Genomic DNA, 20,112 nt, shown 5'->3' with positions numbered 1-20,112 from the left:
ACAGAAGCATTTGCCAATGTTTAACTTTAAATGTAAACGATATTTCTAAATATTTGTTATTTAAAATTTGACTATTTCAGACGAAAACTTGTATTATGGAATGTTAACTGTAACAGATATTTATTTTTTCCCCTAAAATATAACCAGAATATTGTTATTTTTGCAACTATATCCATGGCCATTCAAAACGTATACTCTTTCCAACTGACCACACATTTCTAATATGGAAATTACTTTATTTGGATGTATTTTTTTGTGGTAATTTTATGATACAGTTTAGTGGAAACAGCAGAAAATGTAGAAATGGACAATCCTGTACTTTGCACAATGTTATTATTCTCGTCATCAGATATGTGAACCTGTCTAAACTGAATCATAAAATAATCCTAAATTCTGTCAAAACAAGTCACTTTTAAAAGTGTTGAAATTAGTCTAAAATTATCGTTACAATAAATCAAGTTAAATATCCAAAAGTATTTCGGTTTATACAGGTTTTACTGCAATATTGAGATGGGTTAAGCAAGCTTCCATGGTTATTGATTAAGGTAAACGACCAGTAAGTTTTGTTGGAAATATATTTTCTTTTGTGTTGCATGGATGCTTTTGTTATTCGGCATCAACTGTATTACTATTAGTGAAGTGGGAATGTACTGCATATCAATTTTACGGGAAAAAATAAAACCTTAATATATTTCTTATATTTGTATAGACTTTGGTTACCACATGATCTAGAACCCACACTAATAAATTTTATTTTTGCAAATCTGATATAAAAAGATCAGGTTCTTTTTTTTGCAGAATTAAACATTGAATAAATCTATGTTCTTTAAGGGAACAGTAAGACTTACAAAACTTCGTGGGTCATAGAGAAATTAAGGGAAGAAAGATTCTAGCGGAAATCAATAGAATGTAGTCCAGGAACAAAGAACAAACATGAAAAAAGACAAACAACAATAAAAGATAAAATAACAAAAATAAAGCAAAAAAAAATGAGCAGCTTGGACTTCACTAAAAGTTGGGGGCGTTGACCATGTTGGGTACATGTATCTTGGTTCCCTTAGTTACTATATGTTATTATTTGAAGGGTTAAAAGGCATGTCGCAAAGGCAGTATTCTCTTCAGAAACTTAAGTATCATAAGGGTCGCAAATTTTCAAATTATATAGATTAAGAACGTTGACCTAGCTCTTGCAAATCATAGAAGCGTTTGTATTCACCATATCATCACTGCTTTCAACACTTATGTCCCTTACCCTAGTTAGATCCTTAAAAGAAACATATTGATAGCCTTCCTGTAAACTGGGTACAATAACGGCCAGTAGTGTCCGTTAAAAGAGATTTCTTGCATATTGGATTCTTACTAGTGTGATGGTGTGTTTTATTTTGTTATTGTGTATTATTAGTTTGCTATATATATTTATGCAATAATTGTAATGTTTTCATTATGCATTTTAATTTTAGCGGCTTATATTCTTAGTAATACATGGTAGTTAACCACAGACTTTTGGACATGGAAAATATAGGTGACGACGACGTAGGACGCTGTTGGATTACCATAGTTTTGATTTCGACTTTATCCGAGTACTTCGGGTATCTCCGTCTAATGGTTGAGTTGGTCGCGCTGTCTAGACTTTCTGATTGGCCGATACGTTTTAGGGTTTTATTCTCCTCATGCAATATAATTTTGGGTACTTATTCTTACGTTGTCGAAGAGTTCACATGGAAATTTTTAATTACATTATTCTGGACATCACCATTTTTTAGATAGTTCCGAGTCAGGTTCGTTTCTAACTTGCATGTACATATCTTGCATTGTTTTGTTCATATTTGCTGCACTATACTATTTAATTCGTTATGGAAGTCTGGTATGAATGCGTGCGTAAATGATGAACTGGTTTGTTTAATTAATTGTTTAACTTTTCATTCATAGTTCATTTTCATTATTCTTTAAATTCAATTGCAATAAACTTTCTATTAAAATAGCAAACCAGTACCATGAGATTTGCATACATATAAATATTTAGTGTTGAGCAAAGCGCTCAATTTTATCAGTAATGATTAAATGTAAAGTTTATAACTGGTTCATTTTCACGGCAATTTAAGCCGGTACTTTAACTCTCGTAAAAAGGTATAGAAATTACTATATCATGGGTCAATTCTTATTGACAGATATTTCATGGTCAGGTGACTCCATTACTCAACTTATGATCTTTATGATGTAAGAGCACTTGCACGATTATGTAAGGTAACTGCCATTTGATTTTTCTGGTATATTTTTGTTGTGTATGTTACTTCTTACGGAAAATGCAAGCACATGTAGCTTCACACATCTGTATGTTTTATTTAATTAGAAATCTGGTATTTACATTAGATTTTTCCATGATTAGTTTTGAATAGCGTCGATAAATGACGAATCATTAAAGTAGGAATTTATTTCATTTGCTCTTTGGAAATGAACGCATATTTCGTTTCTTTTGTATTTTTGCAATTTTTAGTTAAGAATAACTTAACTGAGTATTACCTTAATGTTATACCCATTACATGCTAGATGTTTATACATTGAAATGTACAATATTGTTACAGTGCCTTTTTATTCTGGAATTTAATCAATTGATTGAACTCTTACAGGTATTTTTGCAATTTTTACTTAAAATTAACTTAACTGAGTAGTACGCTTAATGTTATACCCATTACATGCTGGACGTTTATATATTGAAATGTACAATTGTACAGTGCCTTTTCATTCTGGAACTTAAGCAATACATTGATTAAACTCTAACAGCGTTTGTTTGGGAGACCATCCCAAAAATTAGCGCTACCACACTAGGATACTATTTCAATGAGTGTTTACCACTTGCAATATGTCATATACATGTAGTAGAATTGTTCGATGAAAGACATACTAAAGTTATGTATTTTCTCAGTTAATACATGTAAATCTAATTGTACATACTCAGTGAATGCTGATGCTGATCAATTTTTTTTAATCTAACACTATTTCCTGATTTTAGCTTGCGCTTTGGGATACAACAGAATAACAACAAACGTGGTCTGCACAATGAGCAATCAGGTGTGAAATTCTTTTTAAAGTTATAAGTGCAATGACTTGTATTGTTTAAAATACACCGTGGTGTTAACATATATATATTTGTTTTGTAAATAACTGCAAAGAATTGGGCGCGGTTGTGTTGACATAACGTCGTTGTCTATAATATCATCCATGTCATCTCTCTGTAGTTCATTGGATATATGAATAAATAGTTTACCATGTTAAATTGTTTCCTCAATATGTAGCCAACGATCTTGAATTAAACACTAATACTACAAAAGTGTTAAATCATATTTTTTATTCAATTCAAGAAAGTAAACCTTCCATTTCTGTCTGTATTGACCCATATCGGATTTTGAATGATTCTTGGTGTTACACTGCAAAAAATAAGATTCTGTCCGTTTGCATACATGCCCAAAGGAACATATCCGCCTAAAATGGGTTTTCACTTCATTTGTTTTACTCTAATGTAAATATCAACTCGATAAAAGTGACAGAAACTAAACATGAAACTATAAATCAAACGTTTATACTACCCTGAAAGACAAAACACATGTTTGATTCATTGCATTGATACCATTACGGTTCTGTTTCTATTTAAAAAAAAGGAAACATTTAACAACAAAATACAACAAACTGACTTTCAATTGATTTAAGGAAGAATGAAACCGAACATATCACTTGACAACACTAAGTTGTATCTTCAATTAGCTAAGTTAAACCATTCACTAAATTTAATGACCCTTAAACCTAATGGTTTCAGAATCAATATTGATACGATTTTCGTCCATATAATTTGAAAATTCATTTATATATTTAATTAAATTTTGAATAACGGGAAGCCTTCTTTTCTGTCATCTTTCAAATTTATACGGACGTATGTATTTTCAATAATTTCATAGTGTTTGAAATGATATTAAATATAATATAGAAAAAAAACTTATACAGTTATGTTGCAAACATTCAAATTGCTTGACAAAGATTTCAAAAAAGGGAGAAAATTTGGGAGATAATTCTTTCAAAACAGAGAAAATATGCAAAATAGTTATTTTAATGGGAGACAATTGGCAAAAATGTTTCCTGGAATTGTAATGGGAGTTTTACTCTTTTTTTAATATTATAAACAAGGAATTTTCTTTCGATGACCCCCGACTTTATTTTGAAATATGAAAGCATTTCAGATTCATAAGTGCTATTTATATAATTTTTAAGAAATTGAATAAACATGTCTTCATAATGAAACATTTTTAATCAGTATAAAATGTTATTAGAGGTGAGATGGTCTCAGTTATCTCGAAATCAGGTTCAATGACCTATGCATTTTAAAATGTGTTTATTCAAGGTCAACTTCGAGAAAAAGAAATATATATACACAGATCAACGAGGATGGTCTACCGTAAAAGCTGGAACAATAACGGGTTTATATGTTTAAAATACCTAAGTAAACAGACATTCTCCAGACACCACCACATTTTCGATTTGGTTCACCTGTGCATGATTCGTTACAATCGGCGTCACGGACTTTAGGATGTCTACCACTTTTATTCAAAGCATTGCTTCACCAACATTCCACTTCATGCTTAAAAGGAAACATCGAAAAATTGTTTCGTAAGATTTGGTTTTATTTAAACTTTAAGCACACGTTATTTATATGGATTTGCCAAATAACAAGCAGATGCGATCTCCCTAAACAAATCTTTGATTTCAAATTCAAAATTAAACGTTATGATGAATTACATTTAAAACGCAGATCTTGACACAAAAGAAATATTGAGGCTATTTAATAAATCCAAAAGAACTCAATTATCTGGTGCTCCCAAATACACTCGGAGTTCTCATGGGTTCTTGTTTGTTGTGTGCGTACATAAAAGTCAATTTGTATTGCACATGTTATTTTCTGTTTGCTATCCCAGCGCTTTTGGTCTAATTGTTTTCATAATAGCACACCCTAACCCTTATTTGTACCGGAGGTATTTACTCATACTTATTCAAAGTGTTTTACCACAGTCCAAAATTTAAAAAAAATTTCAGCAAGTTCGAAATATTACCAAGATTTAAAAAAAAAAAAAAACTACAACAAAAAAAAAAAAAGAAAAAAAAAATAATACAAAAACAAATCCATTATAGATCAAAACCTGTCTAAACAGAATCGATTTTTAACCATATTATTTGTTCAGGCTACACAGGTTCAAAATACATTTTCACTTATATAAAGGGAACTTAAGAAATGGTCTCGGTTTGCGTTTGGTTTTCTTAGTTTTAAACTAAATGAGAAAACGAAGGAAATAGATTCTAATATACACGATTTTTAGAAGGCATTATTGATATGTTAACGGTAAGGGACATAACCCTTGAGATCAGTGATATGTTTTTGATCATATTCAATATCACCAATGCCTATCACGCTTTCCCTTGAAACAGAATGAAATAAAAGTTACTTTGATGCTTTTATAAGAATTATGTAAATACTTAATATAAACTTTCCAATAATTTCAAAGAATTATGTCCCTTACCTTAGGTGTACCTTGTTAAGAAAACAACCAAAATAGTATAATTAAATGTACTGTTGACTGTTTACCTGCAGACCAAGATATTTGAAATCTCGACAGTGTTCTCTACATTTGGCAAGTGTGTTATGGTTTCCGATTTTTTTTGGAATTATAAAGTGTCTTCTATGAGAGTCAACATTACAACCGACATAGTTTTCGCCTAAATTAATGAAAAAAAGGGGAAAAAACATTGTATAATAAATGAAAACAGATCCACTTTTCATAGACATAATTTTAAATTTTAAAACAGATTTGTCTATCTTAATGCTATTATTGATATTTATGAGTAACATGTAGATTGGTTAAAATTTACTGGGTATGATTAATCTAAAAAGATATCTACCTCCAGTACTGTATTCCCTAATTCAATTTACTAAAAATAAAGCAAAATGCGAAAAATCGAAAAACCTCTCTCCAGTTCATCCAATGGTTTTTGGCGGTGATGGTGTTTCCAGTTCTTGTTTTTGTATCTTATTGTTGTGAGACAAATTGTTGTTTTAGGAAATTTATTTATTGACTTGTTCTTCTATTTTATTTACTTTTGTTCTCAATAATGCAACTTGTTTCTGAAAAGAATAGTGTGCGTTTAAAAAGACAAATCTAACTAACGACGATTCTTAAACGAAAAATAAAATGTATTTCTAAAAGTTCCTACATTTCCAGGATAAGGAAAATATAATTCATTTTCAATAGTTGTTATGATCTGATTCATCTTGTAGCAGTGACGTCTCGTCTCTTGTCTCAATGTTGCAAGTTTGTTGTGAAGGACTGAAAAAACAAATCAAACGATTAAATGGATAATTGTTATAACATAGGAGTGATTCATAAAATGTGTAAAAGTATTCAAGGGAACCAATATTATAGCAGAAATAAAAAGAACGCAACCCTCAGACAGAGAAAACAGACACACACTACGATGAACATAAAATTAATCATTTCAATAATTCACAGTGTGAAATAAATTTAGAAGTTTCACTCCCGGACTCCCCATGCTAACACGCTACGATGCGAATATCAATCTACTTTAAAATATCAAAATTTGTGATGAAAATAGCAATACAATAAATATGAAAATCAACTGGATAATTATGAAGTACCAAAATAAAATCAATCCAGCCATGGTGTAAACACAATCTATCGTTGCGGCTTAATGTAACATGAATTAGCCCGAAACGTCTTGACTTTGTCTGATTGTAACAATGAGGGAGATTCAGAAACCGTAAAGTGTAATTTGGAATCAGAATTCGTTGACACAACGGAGATTCCACTAAAAGTAAATTTTGAAAATTATTTCTGTAGAAATATTTAAAAGGTAAATATTGAAGAATAAGTACACATCAATTCTGCGAGATGAAAGCAAATGAAAAACAAAGTACTGTCTGCATCATACAAATTGAAATATGACAAAATTTGAACAGTTCGTACATCAATAAATGAAGGAGTAATCAAAGTAACCAAGATTCTAACCAAGATTTTAGCAAAAATCAAAAGTATGTAATCCAGGAAAAAAAAGAAATAAAAAATAACCAGAGATGGAAGACAGACAAACACAACAAAGAACATAAGTCACTAAAATAATATAGTCAAATTAACAAAAGTAACAAACACACTTTTAACTTTGATCTTGAATCGTGAATTAAATTAAATTAAATTAATCAGTTAGGTACATATGCAGAGCATTTTGCGAGTGGCTAGATTTCGTACTCGCGAAAAAGCTTTGTCTCAAAGAGTGAAATGACGTGTACTACACGTACACTAATGAATATATTCATTTACCAATAGCCAATTAGGAAAAAATATTTCAAAACTTTTGCACCAAACTCTGTTGTAATTTCAGTTTCGGTCATTCAATGAATATTGTAACGCACAGATGAGAAAAATGTGTCGAAATCTCGACAGACCGAAGTATACTAGTTATATTAAACACATACTAACACACACACACACACACACACACACAAAACAAAAACAAAAACAAAACAAAAAAAAAAATAACCAAACAAATACAAACATAAAAAACCCATGGTCGTATATGCCTTGTTACTTTTAATTTTTTTACATCTACCTGTGATAATAAAAAATATAAAAGAAATAACATTCAAAGTTCTGATATGTAAAGTTATTTTCTGATTGAAACATAAAAATATCGTATTGTTATTTCATCTACAGTGTAAACTTTTGTAAAAACATCGAAAGTCTTTTTACTCTTACATTAGGTCAACAAGCTAATTATATTCATAAGGAATGCATTATTCAATCCAATTTTGCCCATGAATAACCTAATCGTTTTATGTATGTATGCATAACTGCTAAGATGAAATAAGCTTTCATTTGATAATAATAAAGATATCCTGATAGAGTCAATCTGTAATAAGAAAGAACTGTTATAGTTATTTTCAACATAACTTATTAATAATTTTATAAGTAAATACACTTCATATACTGCATTCATTTGAATAACATTTTATCAAATTAGAAGTATGTTATGCATAAAGGTAACGGGGAATTCAAGAACATTACAGAAAGAAACTTTGACATATTGGCTATTTATTGTAAGTGCAATGTAAAGGCAATGCTGTTACAAACTTATATAAACAATAAGAAGCACCATCTGTGAAGAAAAAAGTAGCGTTTCTAAAAGTTCAAACGAAATCACTTTATATATGACGGTGTTTTACGGTCACAACTAACAAGAAAAAAACCGTTGCATTAACAAATTATAAACAAAGCAACCCTTTCTGGTGTGGCATTAGTGTCCCCAGTTGTTTGGTATCTTTAATCGAAGTATATGATGGTGCTTTGATTTTTATTTTATATTTTCTTTGTACTTAAATATGCATACATCATTATTAAGTATATAAGGTATAATCTAATTTTTAGTTTAAAACACGGAAAGAGTTGTAATCGTAAAGGAGACCTGGTCGATAATGCATCGATCTTGAACTTGATGATTCCCAATCAATTCAATTAATTCAGATGCATAAAAGGTCCATAACGTCATTGCATAAGGTGAATTGAACATGTTTCAACATGTATATATACCTGTAGCACTTAATCTATAAAAAAAAATATCGGTTCTTATACAAACTATATACATAAATGTACTTACTTTCGATATTGATAAAAGAAACGCGAACTTTTGTTTCCTTGTAAAACTTTTCTGAATTAACCTGATGTTCTAGGTACGGTTTTGTAAAAAAGAAGAAAAATCACAATTTTGCAGATATCTTAAAATCTTGAAGTTTAAAAACTTTGGAAGTTGTAACTTCACAGTTTGTCTAAATATTATTTTTTTCTTAGGATTTTTTAAGGCAAATGAACAGGTATTTTGCTTAAGGATAACAGATCAACACCAAACATTTATTCAATTTCTTGCAAGAAACAAACCAAAAAAAAAAAAAAACAAAACAAAATGTATACAATTTCGATTTGCTAGCAAAAGCGTTCCTGCACCAACGTACAAAGAAAGTCATGTTTCTATCAACTGTGAAAAAAAGAACAAACTGTCCTACTTTAAAACTGCAGTAACAGATTTCTTTTTTTGATTTATGTGTCAACACTACATTGCAATAGTCTTGACCTACAAGCGTTTGGAAAGTGAAATTGCATTTTTTTTTATGTACTTAAATACTCCACTGTATCGTCCATAATGCTTTTAAGCTTTTCAAAACGATTTAAAGAACAATTGACCAGGAGAGCTACTTGAGTTAATTAAACTGTCAATTGCTAAATCACGATGTTGAATACAGAAATGTAAAGTGTATAGTATCTTACCAGTCGTAATTGATTTTCGAATTTTACCTTCTAATTTTTGTAAATGTTCATTTAATGATTCAATGAACGAATTTAATTGCACTTTGTATTTTATACATTTTATAAAATACTGGAAAATGCAAAACACATAATTAGGCCATTGAGCTATAGCTAAAATATATAAGTAATTAAAATCTTATTAAAAATCATATGATGTGAAGGGAGATAACCGAATTCCCGAACTAAGAAATTGTTAATTATTCTGGTATAAATAGACAAATAAATGTTAAAATAAATAAAATATTCAATTTGCCAGAAAACAGCAGAAAATTGGTTTCTGCTTGATAATAACATAATATAATGACAATATTAATTATTTCACACTCACTTTCCCTCGAAATCATATAAAACCGAATAAGGCGGGCCACAAAAACATATAAATCGACCAAACAAGACTGCCAAACACTACAATAAAGCAATAACATATATCAATATATATCACAGAAAAAGAAAATAATCTACATGAGATGCTCTACTCCCTGATGTAGAATAAGCTTCCAAGTGATGATGTTCTCCCTTGCAAAAAATCTACGTCCCTAACAGCTGAACGGGATGGTCTGCTCTCTTATCAAGCTCGGACTCCACAAAATGTTCTATTTTCGTACAGATGAAGTTCTCCTTTGTGGAAGTTGACCTAAAATGTAAAGCAGACTTTTATAAGTATACACATGTTACAACAATTCAAGAAAAATATAAAACACCATCGAAATAATTATCATCAACAACAAAAATTACACTATATAGATAACTATATAAAATCACAAGTCCTTAATATATATTTGCTTTCTGTTTAACACAAGATATTTGTTTATTTATTTTGTAGATGACGAACTGTATTGATAATACATCATCTTAACTGCGTGGTACCTTCATAGGTCAGGTGTAAGCCATCATGATATGAGAAAAATTGTCCTACAGGTTGGCCCTTTACTAAAAAAATATATAAGATTTTATAAATCCTACATTGTTTCTAAGACAAAGTTCACTTAATTTCATGTTCATTTCAGAGCAAACTGCCTTGTTTTTTATCAATATCAACGGGTCGTGGTAAAATAGAAGAAAATAGAATTTTGGATCCATCAAAATGTTGTAAACAAATTTTCAACAAAAATCTAAAATTTGACATAATCTTGTGGATCTTGTGTTAATATCATTAGTGCCTACATGTAAAATAATGTGAGAAAATTGTTCTAAATTTAACTCTCCTCTTTTATTTTTTTCTTCATTGTCCACCAGAAGTGCATCTCTAAAAACCATGATAGTGAGATTATTCACTGGATCCACGTATTTAGCAATAAAATCCGAAATAAGGACTACATGAAACTTATCTGAAAACAAAATGGAGAGACTGAGATCAAGTCCTAGCAATAGTTATTCTATCATCCGATGAACATTATAAATACATTAAATATGCGTCACTAGCCCACTCACTGAGTATTTTTATCATTTCATTGGGCACTTGCGAACGAAAACTAAACGTAGCACCTTCGCATCAGAAACTATGACTAGAAAATATTGCTTTATTTCGACCAGTTTTCAGAATTAAATCCTTAATATAGCGTTGAAATATAAAACAAAAACGTATTAGGAGTTAAACCACCCTTCAATTCCTTCTCTTTCTCAGCTAACTCTGCACGAAGCTTTTCTTTTTCGGCTTCCACTGTTCCCTGCTGTAGCTGCTTGTCAACCTCTTTTATTCATGCTCTTCATCATCGCTGTCTTTCTGAAGTAAAGTATGTCAGTCGCCAACGATTTCTCAAAAAGTAACGTTTTCCTGATCTCAGTTTTCGTTTAAGAGACGGAACCTGACGGTACGTCACTGTGGCTTTTTCATGTTTTCTTTGATATAGCTTCTGTAGACTTGTCGGTTATCTTATCCACATCTGGAAATCATTTTCGTGCAAATAACGATAATTCCCACCACTGGTACTATGATGCCGAGTACTTGATCTTATATCCATAACAATTTCGAAAAAAAAAACATCAATCAGAATTTCTAACAAAAAGTTTCAAAATTACTCGTCAAACTGAAAATGATTCCAACCGTCAAACTCGAAATGTTTCAAACAATGAACAGTCAAAGTATTCACCTAAATATACCCTGTCAATAAAGACCATTGGCTATACACATACATGGACATGAAGAGAACTATTTTAGTCCTACAGTAAATAAAAGAATAAAAGATTTATACATCACGTCATGACACCGGACAAAAAATATGCGACATCCAACCCGACATATTCCCTATATACGTATCAATTTAATAAGCAAAATATATATCGCATACATGTCATTAAAATTACATACTGTCTACAGTTTCTCTTGTATTTATTCGGATTATAGAAGTAGGCGTCTCGATATTTATTTGAAATATAGTTTATATTGAAGGAAGAGTGTCGGCTTATTCATTAAAAAAAGAAATTTGAGCTAGAGTAGTACCAGTCGTATAATGAATATGGTGGCAGATATTTAAGGACCGTCAATAGGAGATATGTCAGATTGAAATTGTCATTATGGTAAGCAGTACTAAAACACAGTAGTTGCACAATGACCTCCATGTTCATAGATAAAACCTCATTTATTAGCATTAAAACTATTACCAACAAGTAAATGATAACAGCCTAACCGTCATCATATTGCATGTATTTAAACTCCATTGAACTTCTTTCATTTTGATTAAATAATTAAATTTAAATTGTTTTAAAATTTTGATCCTTATCTAATTATCAATTGTGTATGTTTTCTTGTTACTTACCATACTATTTTTAAAATGTGTTTTGTTGAATGTTATATATGCTGCACATACAAGGTGGTAGATGGAATATATACTTTTATCAGAGATAAACGACATTCTTTAAATCCTGGAAAATTCGCATCCAAGGTGTTCTGTTCAAATTATTTTGGCCCATGAAAGTGGACATTAATACAACATGCTTCTAAAATTCATACATACTCTTAGTTAAACATCGTCTAACCGTTGATTATACTTTAAATGATAAAAGTAAATGTTTTTAACATATCTACGTTTATGATATATTATAACTGTAATACATATACTAAGGAAGGCCGCCTACATCGTGTTTTTGACACCTTACAATGTCGTACACAAAGAATTGAAATGAAGGCTTAGGTACTATTTATTAAAGGAACAGACAAATATATTGTCTGTTGTGTTTACATTTCCATGAGATAAAGCTCTAAGACAAACGCAACACGGTAATACATAATATTTAATTGCATCCTAAGTAAATATATCCATGTTTTTTTACATTGTTGAAATGACAACGGTAAAGCTGACATGGTAACTATAAGAGTTTCTACCATTTAAGCTTAAATCGTTACGAAGATAAAAGAGACACTTTTTAAGTGATTAGAAAAGATTTTAACGATGTGTTGATTTTTCCAGGTTATTTTATTCATTGTCATTATATTGATACTATTTCAGTTATATTAACTATATAACTCAAATAGTGACATTATATGTCTGACAACCGAGTCTTAAATCAAACAGATTATACATTAAGTCTATTCTTTTTTCTTCCTTATTCATGATGCTGTCATTTTTCTTACTTTTGTGTTGTATAACTAACGATTGGATAGTGCCATCATAATACTGTCAAACATGATTCTTATTACAGCTCTTGGGAGATATTAGCTTCCCACTTACACCATATACCACCTCTATTCCCCATTCCCCATTCCCTCAATCCCCATTCCCCATTGAGAATTCCGCATTCCCCAAAGAAAAATCCCGATCTCCCAAAACATCCCGGTTGCATATTGCTTATTAAATATTTAAATTATTTAATAAAGGTTTATATTTATAAATTGTTTATAGTTTAATATATTTTTCACGTCAATAAATAGTTTTAAAGCAGATTTCCTCATCATCTCCATTTCAAATCCCCTTTCCCCATATAATATTTCCATCCCCCAACCCCAATAGATCTTAGCATGGAAAGTTTCCCCCATGAAAGTACTGTATACACGTACTAAACACATGTTAAACCCTTGTTGAAATTTTCGACCAAAACAAGTGACAAAATCAATGACTGTGACATTGTGGATTTTTTAAAGTCTAATGATGTTCGTATTTTCTATGCATTTATTGAATGATTGTCGTATGCGTAATACCACGATGAAATATTCCTAGGCCTGTAAAATGTATTTGGTCTAAACAAGTTTAACAAAAAAGACAAAATATAATTTGTATTTTATCTTTTCTACACGTGCCTGAATTTAAGATAAAACTATTAACGTCAATTCGATTGATATGTAATAGGTTCAAACTCATTTCATGTTCGGTAAATCATCTTTTGAGTGCAAAAGGTTTAAAGTGTAAATGAATAAAATACTGTACTCAAACTTTGAAATATATAATTTACATTGCTGATATAATTTACTGAATGCAGATTGTATGTAATTTTACAGGTTATGGTGCTTAATCTTTGTCATGCATCTAGGGTTTTAAGTTGTGCTTTTAATATTTGTATCGTTTGCAAAAATAACATAATGATGAAAATTCAGATGTCTGCAGTACTGTTCACATTTTAAATATTTCTCTGTCTAAGAATCGCGCAAAATGCCTATCAGGTGATCTCATGAAGGTAAAAAAATACGCAGATATTTTATTATAGTAATCAAATATTTAAACCTGATAACCTCCAGAAATAACTATCAACAAGTTTGTAAAATTTGCCTTTTCAAGATATCGATAGGTCAAATTTATTTGAAATGCACTGTAAAAAATGGCTGAAAAATCTTCCCGCACTTTTCTTTTCGGTAGTACTTCAGCTAAGAATAGTGCAAAATCTGAAATATATGATGCATCCCCAAAAAGGTTACACATTTTTATTTTTTGTTGCTTTATAGGTGTATATGATGAAATGTATAATTATTCAATCTAATATGTCTTCTCTCTGGCGACAATCCACACTGAAAATGTAGCAGTTTCTATTGTATTTAGGTGTCATTTACAGATTTATCTTCCTTAATATTGAATTCTACAGCACATTATGTATGATTTTTATCTCCTAAGAGCATGGGTTATATGAAAAAACATATGCAAATTTCTGTTAACTATAGTATTTTAAACAAAACATCAAATTAAAAATATGCAGGTTTTTCAACCATGTATCACATTTCGCATGATTGTAGCTGGAGTGTTACTTAAATTATGGGGAATGTAGCTAATATCTGAATATATTATCTTGAACAATATGTGGTTCGTTCTGCAAAAAAGAATCCAAAGTTCTTAATACAAGATAATATAGTCAATTATTAAATACATTTTACAAATACTTTCCCGGTAGTTTTCTAGATGTACTCAATATATTAGCGGCAAAAAAAAAAAAAAAAAAAAAAAAAAATAAATAAATAAATAAATAAACAAAAAAAAAGACTAAAATAATAAAAATGTGCCACATATTTCCTGCCTTTTACACAGAATGGTTTTTAATTACATTGAAATTCTATAAAATGTTTATTTATACATCAGGGAACATCACTTTAGCCACTATTCTTGGAATTTTTATCAACAACATAGTTGTTCAGTGTACTGGACGCGTTTGTCAACAAATGGTCGACATTCCAATGAAAACAAATTGTGCTCCTTTACTTGCTGACCTATTCCTACAATCTTATGAGGCTGGCATTATACTGATCTGATCCATAAGAAAGAACATCGTTTAGCTAGATCCTTTAATCTCAGTTTCCGTTATATAAATGACGCACTATCGTTAAACAATGCTAGTTTCGGGGACTTGATACATTGCATCTATTCCAAAATACTTGAGATACTACATACACTATGAAGTCAGCCTCAAATCTTGACATACACTTAGAAAATCGATGGTAAAGTAAAACTATTGACTTATCTTTACGACACACTTGATGATTTTTCATTCAGAATTGTCTTTTCTTTTCATATGTGGCAACATCCCTTCAGACCCTGCGTATGCAGTTGTCAAAATTCATATGTTTTGCCAGAGCTTGCCGTACCTACGCAGACGTTTTGTATCGCGCTAGACATCTTACAGTTAGGCTCCTGGAACAGGGCAAAGTTGCTACAAGACTGAAGCCATCACTACAGAAGTTTTATGGTCGTCATCATGAACTCGTGAATCGTTACGATGTAACCATCTTCACCGTGAAAACTGATTTGTTCAACGTGTCATTTTTTCCTTTCCTCTTTCATTCACCCTTGGCTTTTGATGAGCAACTCGGCAGGTGTTTGTAAAACAGCAGAGGACGCTTACCATACCGGTGCACCTCTGGTCTATGCTCCCAGTTTTTAGTGGAGTCTGAGTTGCTCATTTACTTTTATCACTTTTTTTGTATCATTTTAATTACTTAATGTTCTTTGTTGTGTATGTCTCTTTCCATGTTTGGTCTCTGTCTCTGGACTGATTTCATTTGATGCTCGCTTGAACCTTGGTTTCTTTTAATACTTTTTCAAAATCATATAGAGTTCATTGTGTCCGCCAATATATTCTATTAAAATTAGTTGTATAAAACCATGAAGGTAATACGTATTTGCCAGTCCGATTCAAACATCTACTTGGCAAAAATAGTATCGTTGCATCATAGCTAAATAGATGTTAAGTCTGTTTTAAAATATGTTCCGATATCATGTACTCAAAAACAGATTCGTCTCCTTTAGTGATGTGTGATTTTCTATCTCTGACATGTAAAAGGAAAACACAAAAGGTAAAAGGGTACCACACGGAGGATCATATCAATGTTATACACCAATGTTATTATGTTTCGTACTTTAAGCACAAGGAACATTGTTACATCATTAGTTCGTTAATGTTTTATACTGGATAAAATTTATCTCTGCTTCCTTATTATATCTTTTTTTCCTTTTAAGCCTCTGTACCTCGTAACAATTTAACGTCGCAACAATTTACTGCTGTTATCAAATATTAACCTTGACATTCTGTTGTCCTCTTTATCTTTATTTATTTACTGCGAAATAATATGTGACATGTATATTTATTGGGCTTTGAAGAAATCTTTTGCTAGTATAATATTATAGTATTCATACATTTTTAATTTTTAAACTACAAATATTTATTAGTCTTGTGTGATTCTTAGCATACAAATGATTGCATTAGATGCTTTATTTATTTGTAATGAAACATAAGGTTATATTATCACTTTATTAAAGCTGTCTATTCATTTATTAAATTTGGCTTCAGGCAATGATTTCAAACTAAATGAAATAAAAAAAACAGTTCATTCTATTTAAAGGAGTTGTTCAGGCTTCATTAACGTTCATTTATTTACACCGTAATTTGTCATTTTTTTCGTATTTGCAAAAAATACAGTCAATGATACTTGCATAAATATTTTTCAAAGCACTGCATTATATTATCCAATTTACGAAACCACGGCATATCGATGATGTTCTAGTCATATTTAATCAATGGCAAAATTTCATTTAGCTGCAATAGTTTTCACTAAGCTGTTAATCGATATATATTTTACGAATTAGACAGATGTTATAAGACATTCCACCACTGTGACTGTAAGTACATATAGTCGACATTTGAAAGAGTAATCAAGGGAACCAAGGTTATAACGGTAATCAAAAGAATGTAGTCCAGGGACAATGACCAGACATGGTAAACAGACATACACAACAAAGAACATAAAGTAACCAAAATCATACATACAAAGTAACAAAAGCAAATGAGCAACTCGGACTCCATTAAAAACTGGGAGCATTGGCCAGGTGCACCGGTAGGATAAGCGTCCAATTAAAAAAAAACATGTTCCATCATTGCATTGCTTATATTTGTGTTATACACATTTTCGCACACACACACACACACACACACACACACACACACACACACACACACACACACACACACAAAACCTTAAACATCAAGATTAGAAAGAAAGTAATGTAAGCGTTATTAGTATGTTTTTCTTCCGACATTACTGATTTATCCACGGCCATTGCTTTAACATTATGAAACCTCATTGAAAACACTTGTGCCATGATATATTGCTCTATCGAAAAATACTCAACAGTTTAAACTCGTGGTTGATACTTTAAACATGGAGTTCAAGTTCACAACCAATGTCATTATTTTGTTACATTGTTTGTTTTTTTTTGCATTTTCTGATTTATTATCAAACAGAATGAAACAAAAAATGGATATAAAAATAAATCACTTCAAAAATTTTAGCCGTTATCATTCAAATGTTACGTAATGTCGTTGTCATGAATAAAAGGCTTTGCAGTTCTTGCTATTTCTGATGTGGACTGGTTAACGTAGTTTTGGCTATCGATAATCAACAAAAAAATATAATATATATTGCGTCCTATACTTAAGTATGAAGTATTTACTCCAAATATTGTTTTAAATTTAACTGTACAAACTAGTCCTATTAGAATCAAAATCAATCACGGAAATTCCATTTTATCAACATTTCACCACCGGCGTGCTCTTTATGTCGGTATCTTACCCTTTACTATCGCTATGGGTGAAACAATGATGCATGCCTGTGGTAAAACAGTGATCAAATTGGGTTTCTGTGATTTATATCTTAATTATCTGCTGAAATGATTCGTCACTGATAATGAGAGAAGTATGACAGTTGTGTATAGGAAAATAACTTTTAAATGAAGTGAAAATATAATATGGTTTGCAAAATCGAAACTTATTGGTTTAACAGCAACCGATTGTCATAACCTCGCAGTATTACTAGTTGTCTGATTTAAAGTGTAGTATAAATTAACAGTACACTTGATGTCAAATGCCATGTTCACAGTTATACAACACAATATCAGAAAACATACTTGAAGGTTAGTTACATAAAATATATTACAATTTATTGCAATTGTAAATAGTCAATGCTACTTCAACTCTGTTAAACAAAATGAACAGACGACAATAGTAAAGCAGCACTTATTCATTTTTTTTTAAATACAATCAAATGGAATGCTTGGGCTAGGTAATTTAGAGGCACTTCACATAAACAGCTTCCTTGTACTTTAATTTTGTAGGTCATTCCGTATTCCAGAACTTATCTTGATATACTGCAACGAAAGTTTTATCACCATGATACCGATTGACTAATCGCTCGTTTAATTGCTTCAAGTATATTGCAAAACAGACAAGCGACAAAGCATGTCAATGGCTAAAGATAATTAAATCAGTAATCATAACAGTTAGGAATATATATTTATAATATTTTGAAAATACGCCGATTCTCACTTTATTTTCAGAAACACAGTATTTCTAAATACATGTTAGATCTTGATATTGTACACACAACTCAGGCCGCGTATACAACCTACTTTTAAAGGTTAAAAAGTGAGTCTCTCAAGGAACAAAGTTGAACATCATATGCTGGGGACGTTGGTATCTTACTGCATGTAAAAGGGTGTTTGTAACTAATATTTTACATGGAGATGCCGTTTGATATGTAATTAAGGTTAAATGTCTAAAGCATTATTATGACTCAGTTAATATTTAATAAACAACTCCTAAACTGGAGGTAAACACCAATCGACAAATGAGGTCGTTTTATCGTCCCTAATAACTAGCTTTTAGCATGCTTAAAATATATCATTGAAAGAGTAATAAAGGGAACCAAGGTTATAGCTGTAATCAAAAGGATGCAACCAGGGACAAAGACAAGACACTGAAAACAGACAAAAACAACAAAGAACATTAAGTAGCTAAAATCATACATACAAAGTAACATAAGCAAATGAGCAACTGGGACTCGACTAAAATCTGGGAGCATGGACTAGGTGCACCGGTAGGGTAAGCGTCCTCTGATTTTCTAGAAACACCCGCCGAAAAGCCACTTTACACTTATTTACTCCTTGTTTTGATTCCGGCATGTTGTGTTTTCATTACTAAATCATTTAACTAACACCTGACTATAAATTCAGTCTATGTCAAGACTAATTTCAATAATTCGATAAAAGAAACATAAGTGTGTTATTGATATAAATCATTGCATTTTGATTATTATTACTTTTACATATTGATTTAGTTTTAGTTGTATCCGTGTGACTTTTTTTTAGTTTAATATAACCTACATATAGAGTTGTTTTTTTGAAATATTGTTTTAACTTGTAACTATACACAATGGTATTTGTTTTCAAAGAAGCAAAATCAGATATTCTTATTACATATTCACCTTGACATAATAAGCGTCGGTTTTGTTTTTGATCTCATTTTTTGTATTTTTTAGATGTGGCCTTTTCTTACATTTTAGTTTTATTGCAAGTCTCGGGCGCATTTTGTGTAACTAAGCCTATTTTTTGTGATACCCTCTTCAATCATGAAAAATGCTTTTAAACATGAAAATGATAACGCTAGAAAGACAAGAATGTGAAATAATACAGACAAGACGACCTTGGTTATTGCCAAGTTAAAAGTTAATACTCCTATTCCACTGTACTATCATTGTACAGTGGATGCTCCAAGACGCTAAATATGTTTATTCTTCAATCAAAACTCCCCCTTCGTACATGTATAAGGTATTGGATTTCTCTTAAAAACAGAATACACATCGTTGTTAGCTGATTGTTGTAAGCTTAAAGCGTCCGATTGTTTATAATTTATTTTGAAGTCAAAACAGTCATCAATTCACAATCAACTACTGACAAAGCCGTTTGATTTGGTTAACTCTAGTGCGTTAAAGAACGCGCATTTCAAATGAATTAAC

At 30.8% G+C, this 20,112-nt stretch overlaps 1 protein-coding gene across 1 annotated transcript; it reads right to left on the bottom strand.

The window, feature by feature from the left end:
• Positions 1-4,468: 4,468 nt before the first annotated feature.
• Positions 4,469-13,190, bottom strand: LOC148605242 (sialate:O-sulfotransferase 1-like). Its single transcript, XM_088547568.1, has 3 exons — positions 13,079-13,190; positions 5,613-5,757; positions 4,469-4,604 (listed from the first exon to the last, which is right to left on the bottom strand). Exons 1-3 carry the CDS (start codon positions 13,188-13,190, stop codon positions 4,469-4,471), a joined length of 393 nt encoding a protein of 130 aa, XP_088403694.1.
• Between the last annotated feature and the right edge of the window lie 6,922 nt (positions 13,191-20,112).

The sequence above is a fragment of the Perna viridis genome, chromosome 10 (assembly GCF_037379345.1).
Source record: "Perna viridis isolate PV_CMFRI_1.1 ecotype Kerala chromosome 10, ASM3737934v1, whole genome shotgun sequence".
In the NCBI taxonomy this organism is placed as follows: Eukaryota; Metazoa; Mollusca; class Bivalvia; order Mytilida; family Mytilidae; genus Perna; species Perna viridis.
This window is presented reverse-complemented; position numbering and strand designations above follow the sequence as displayed.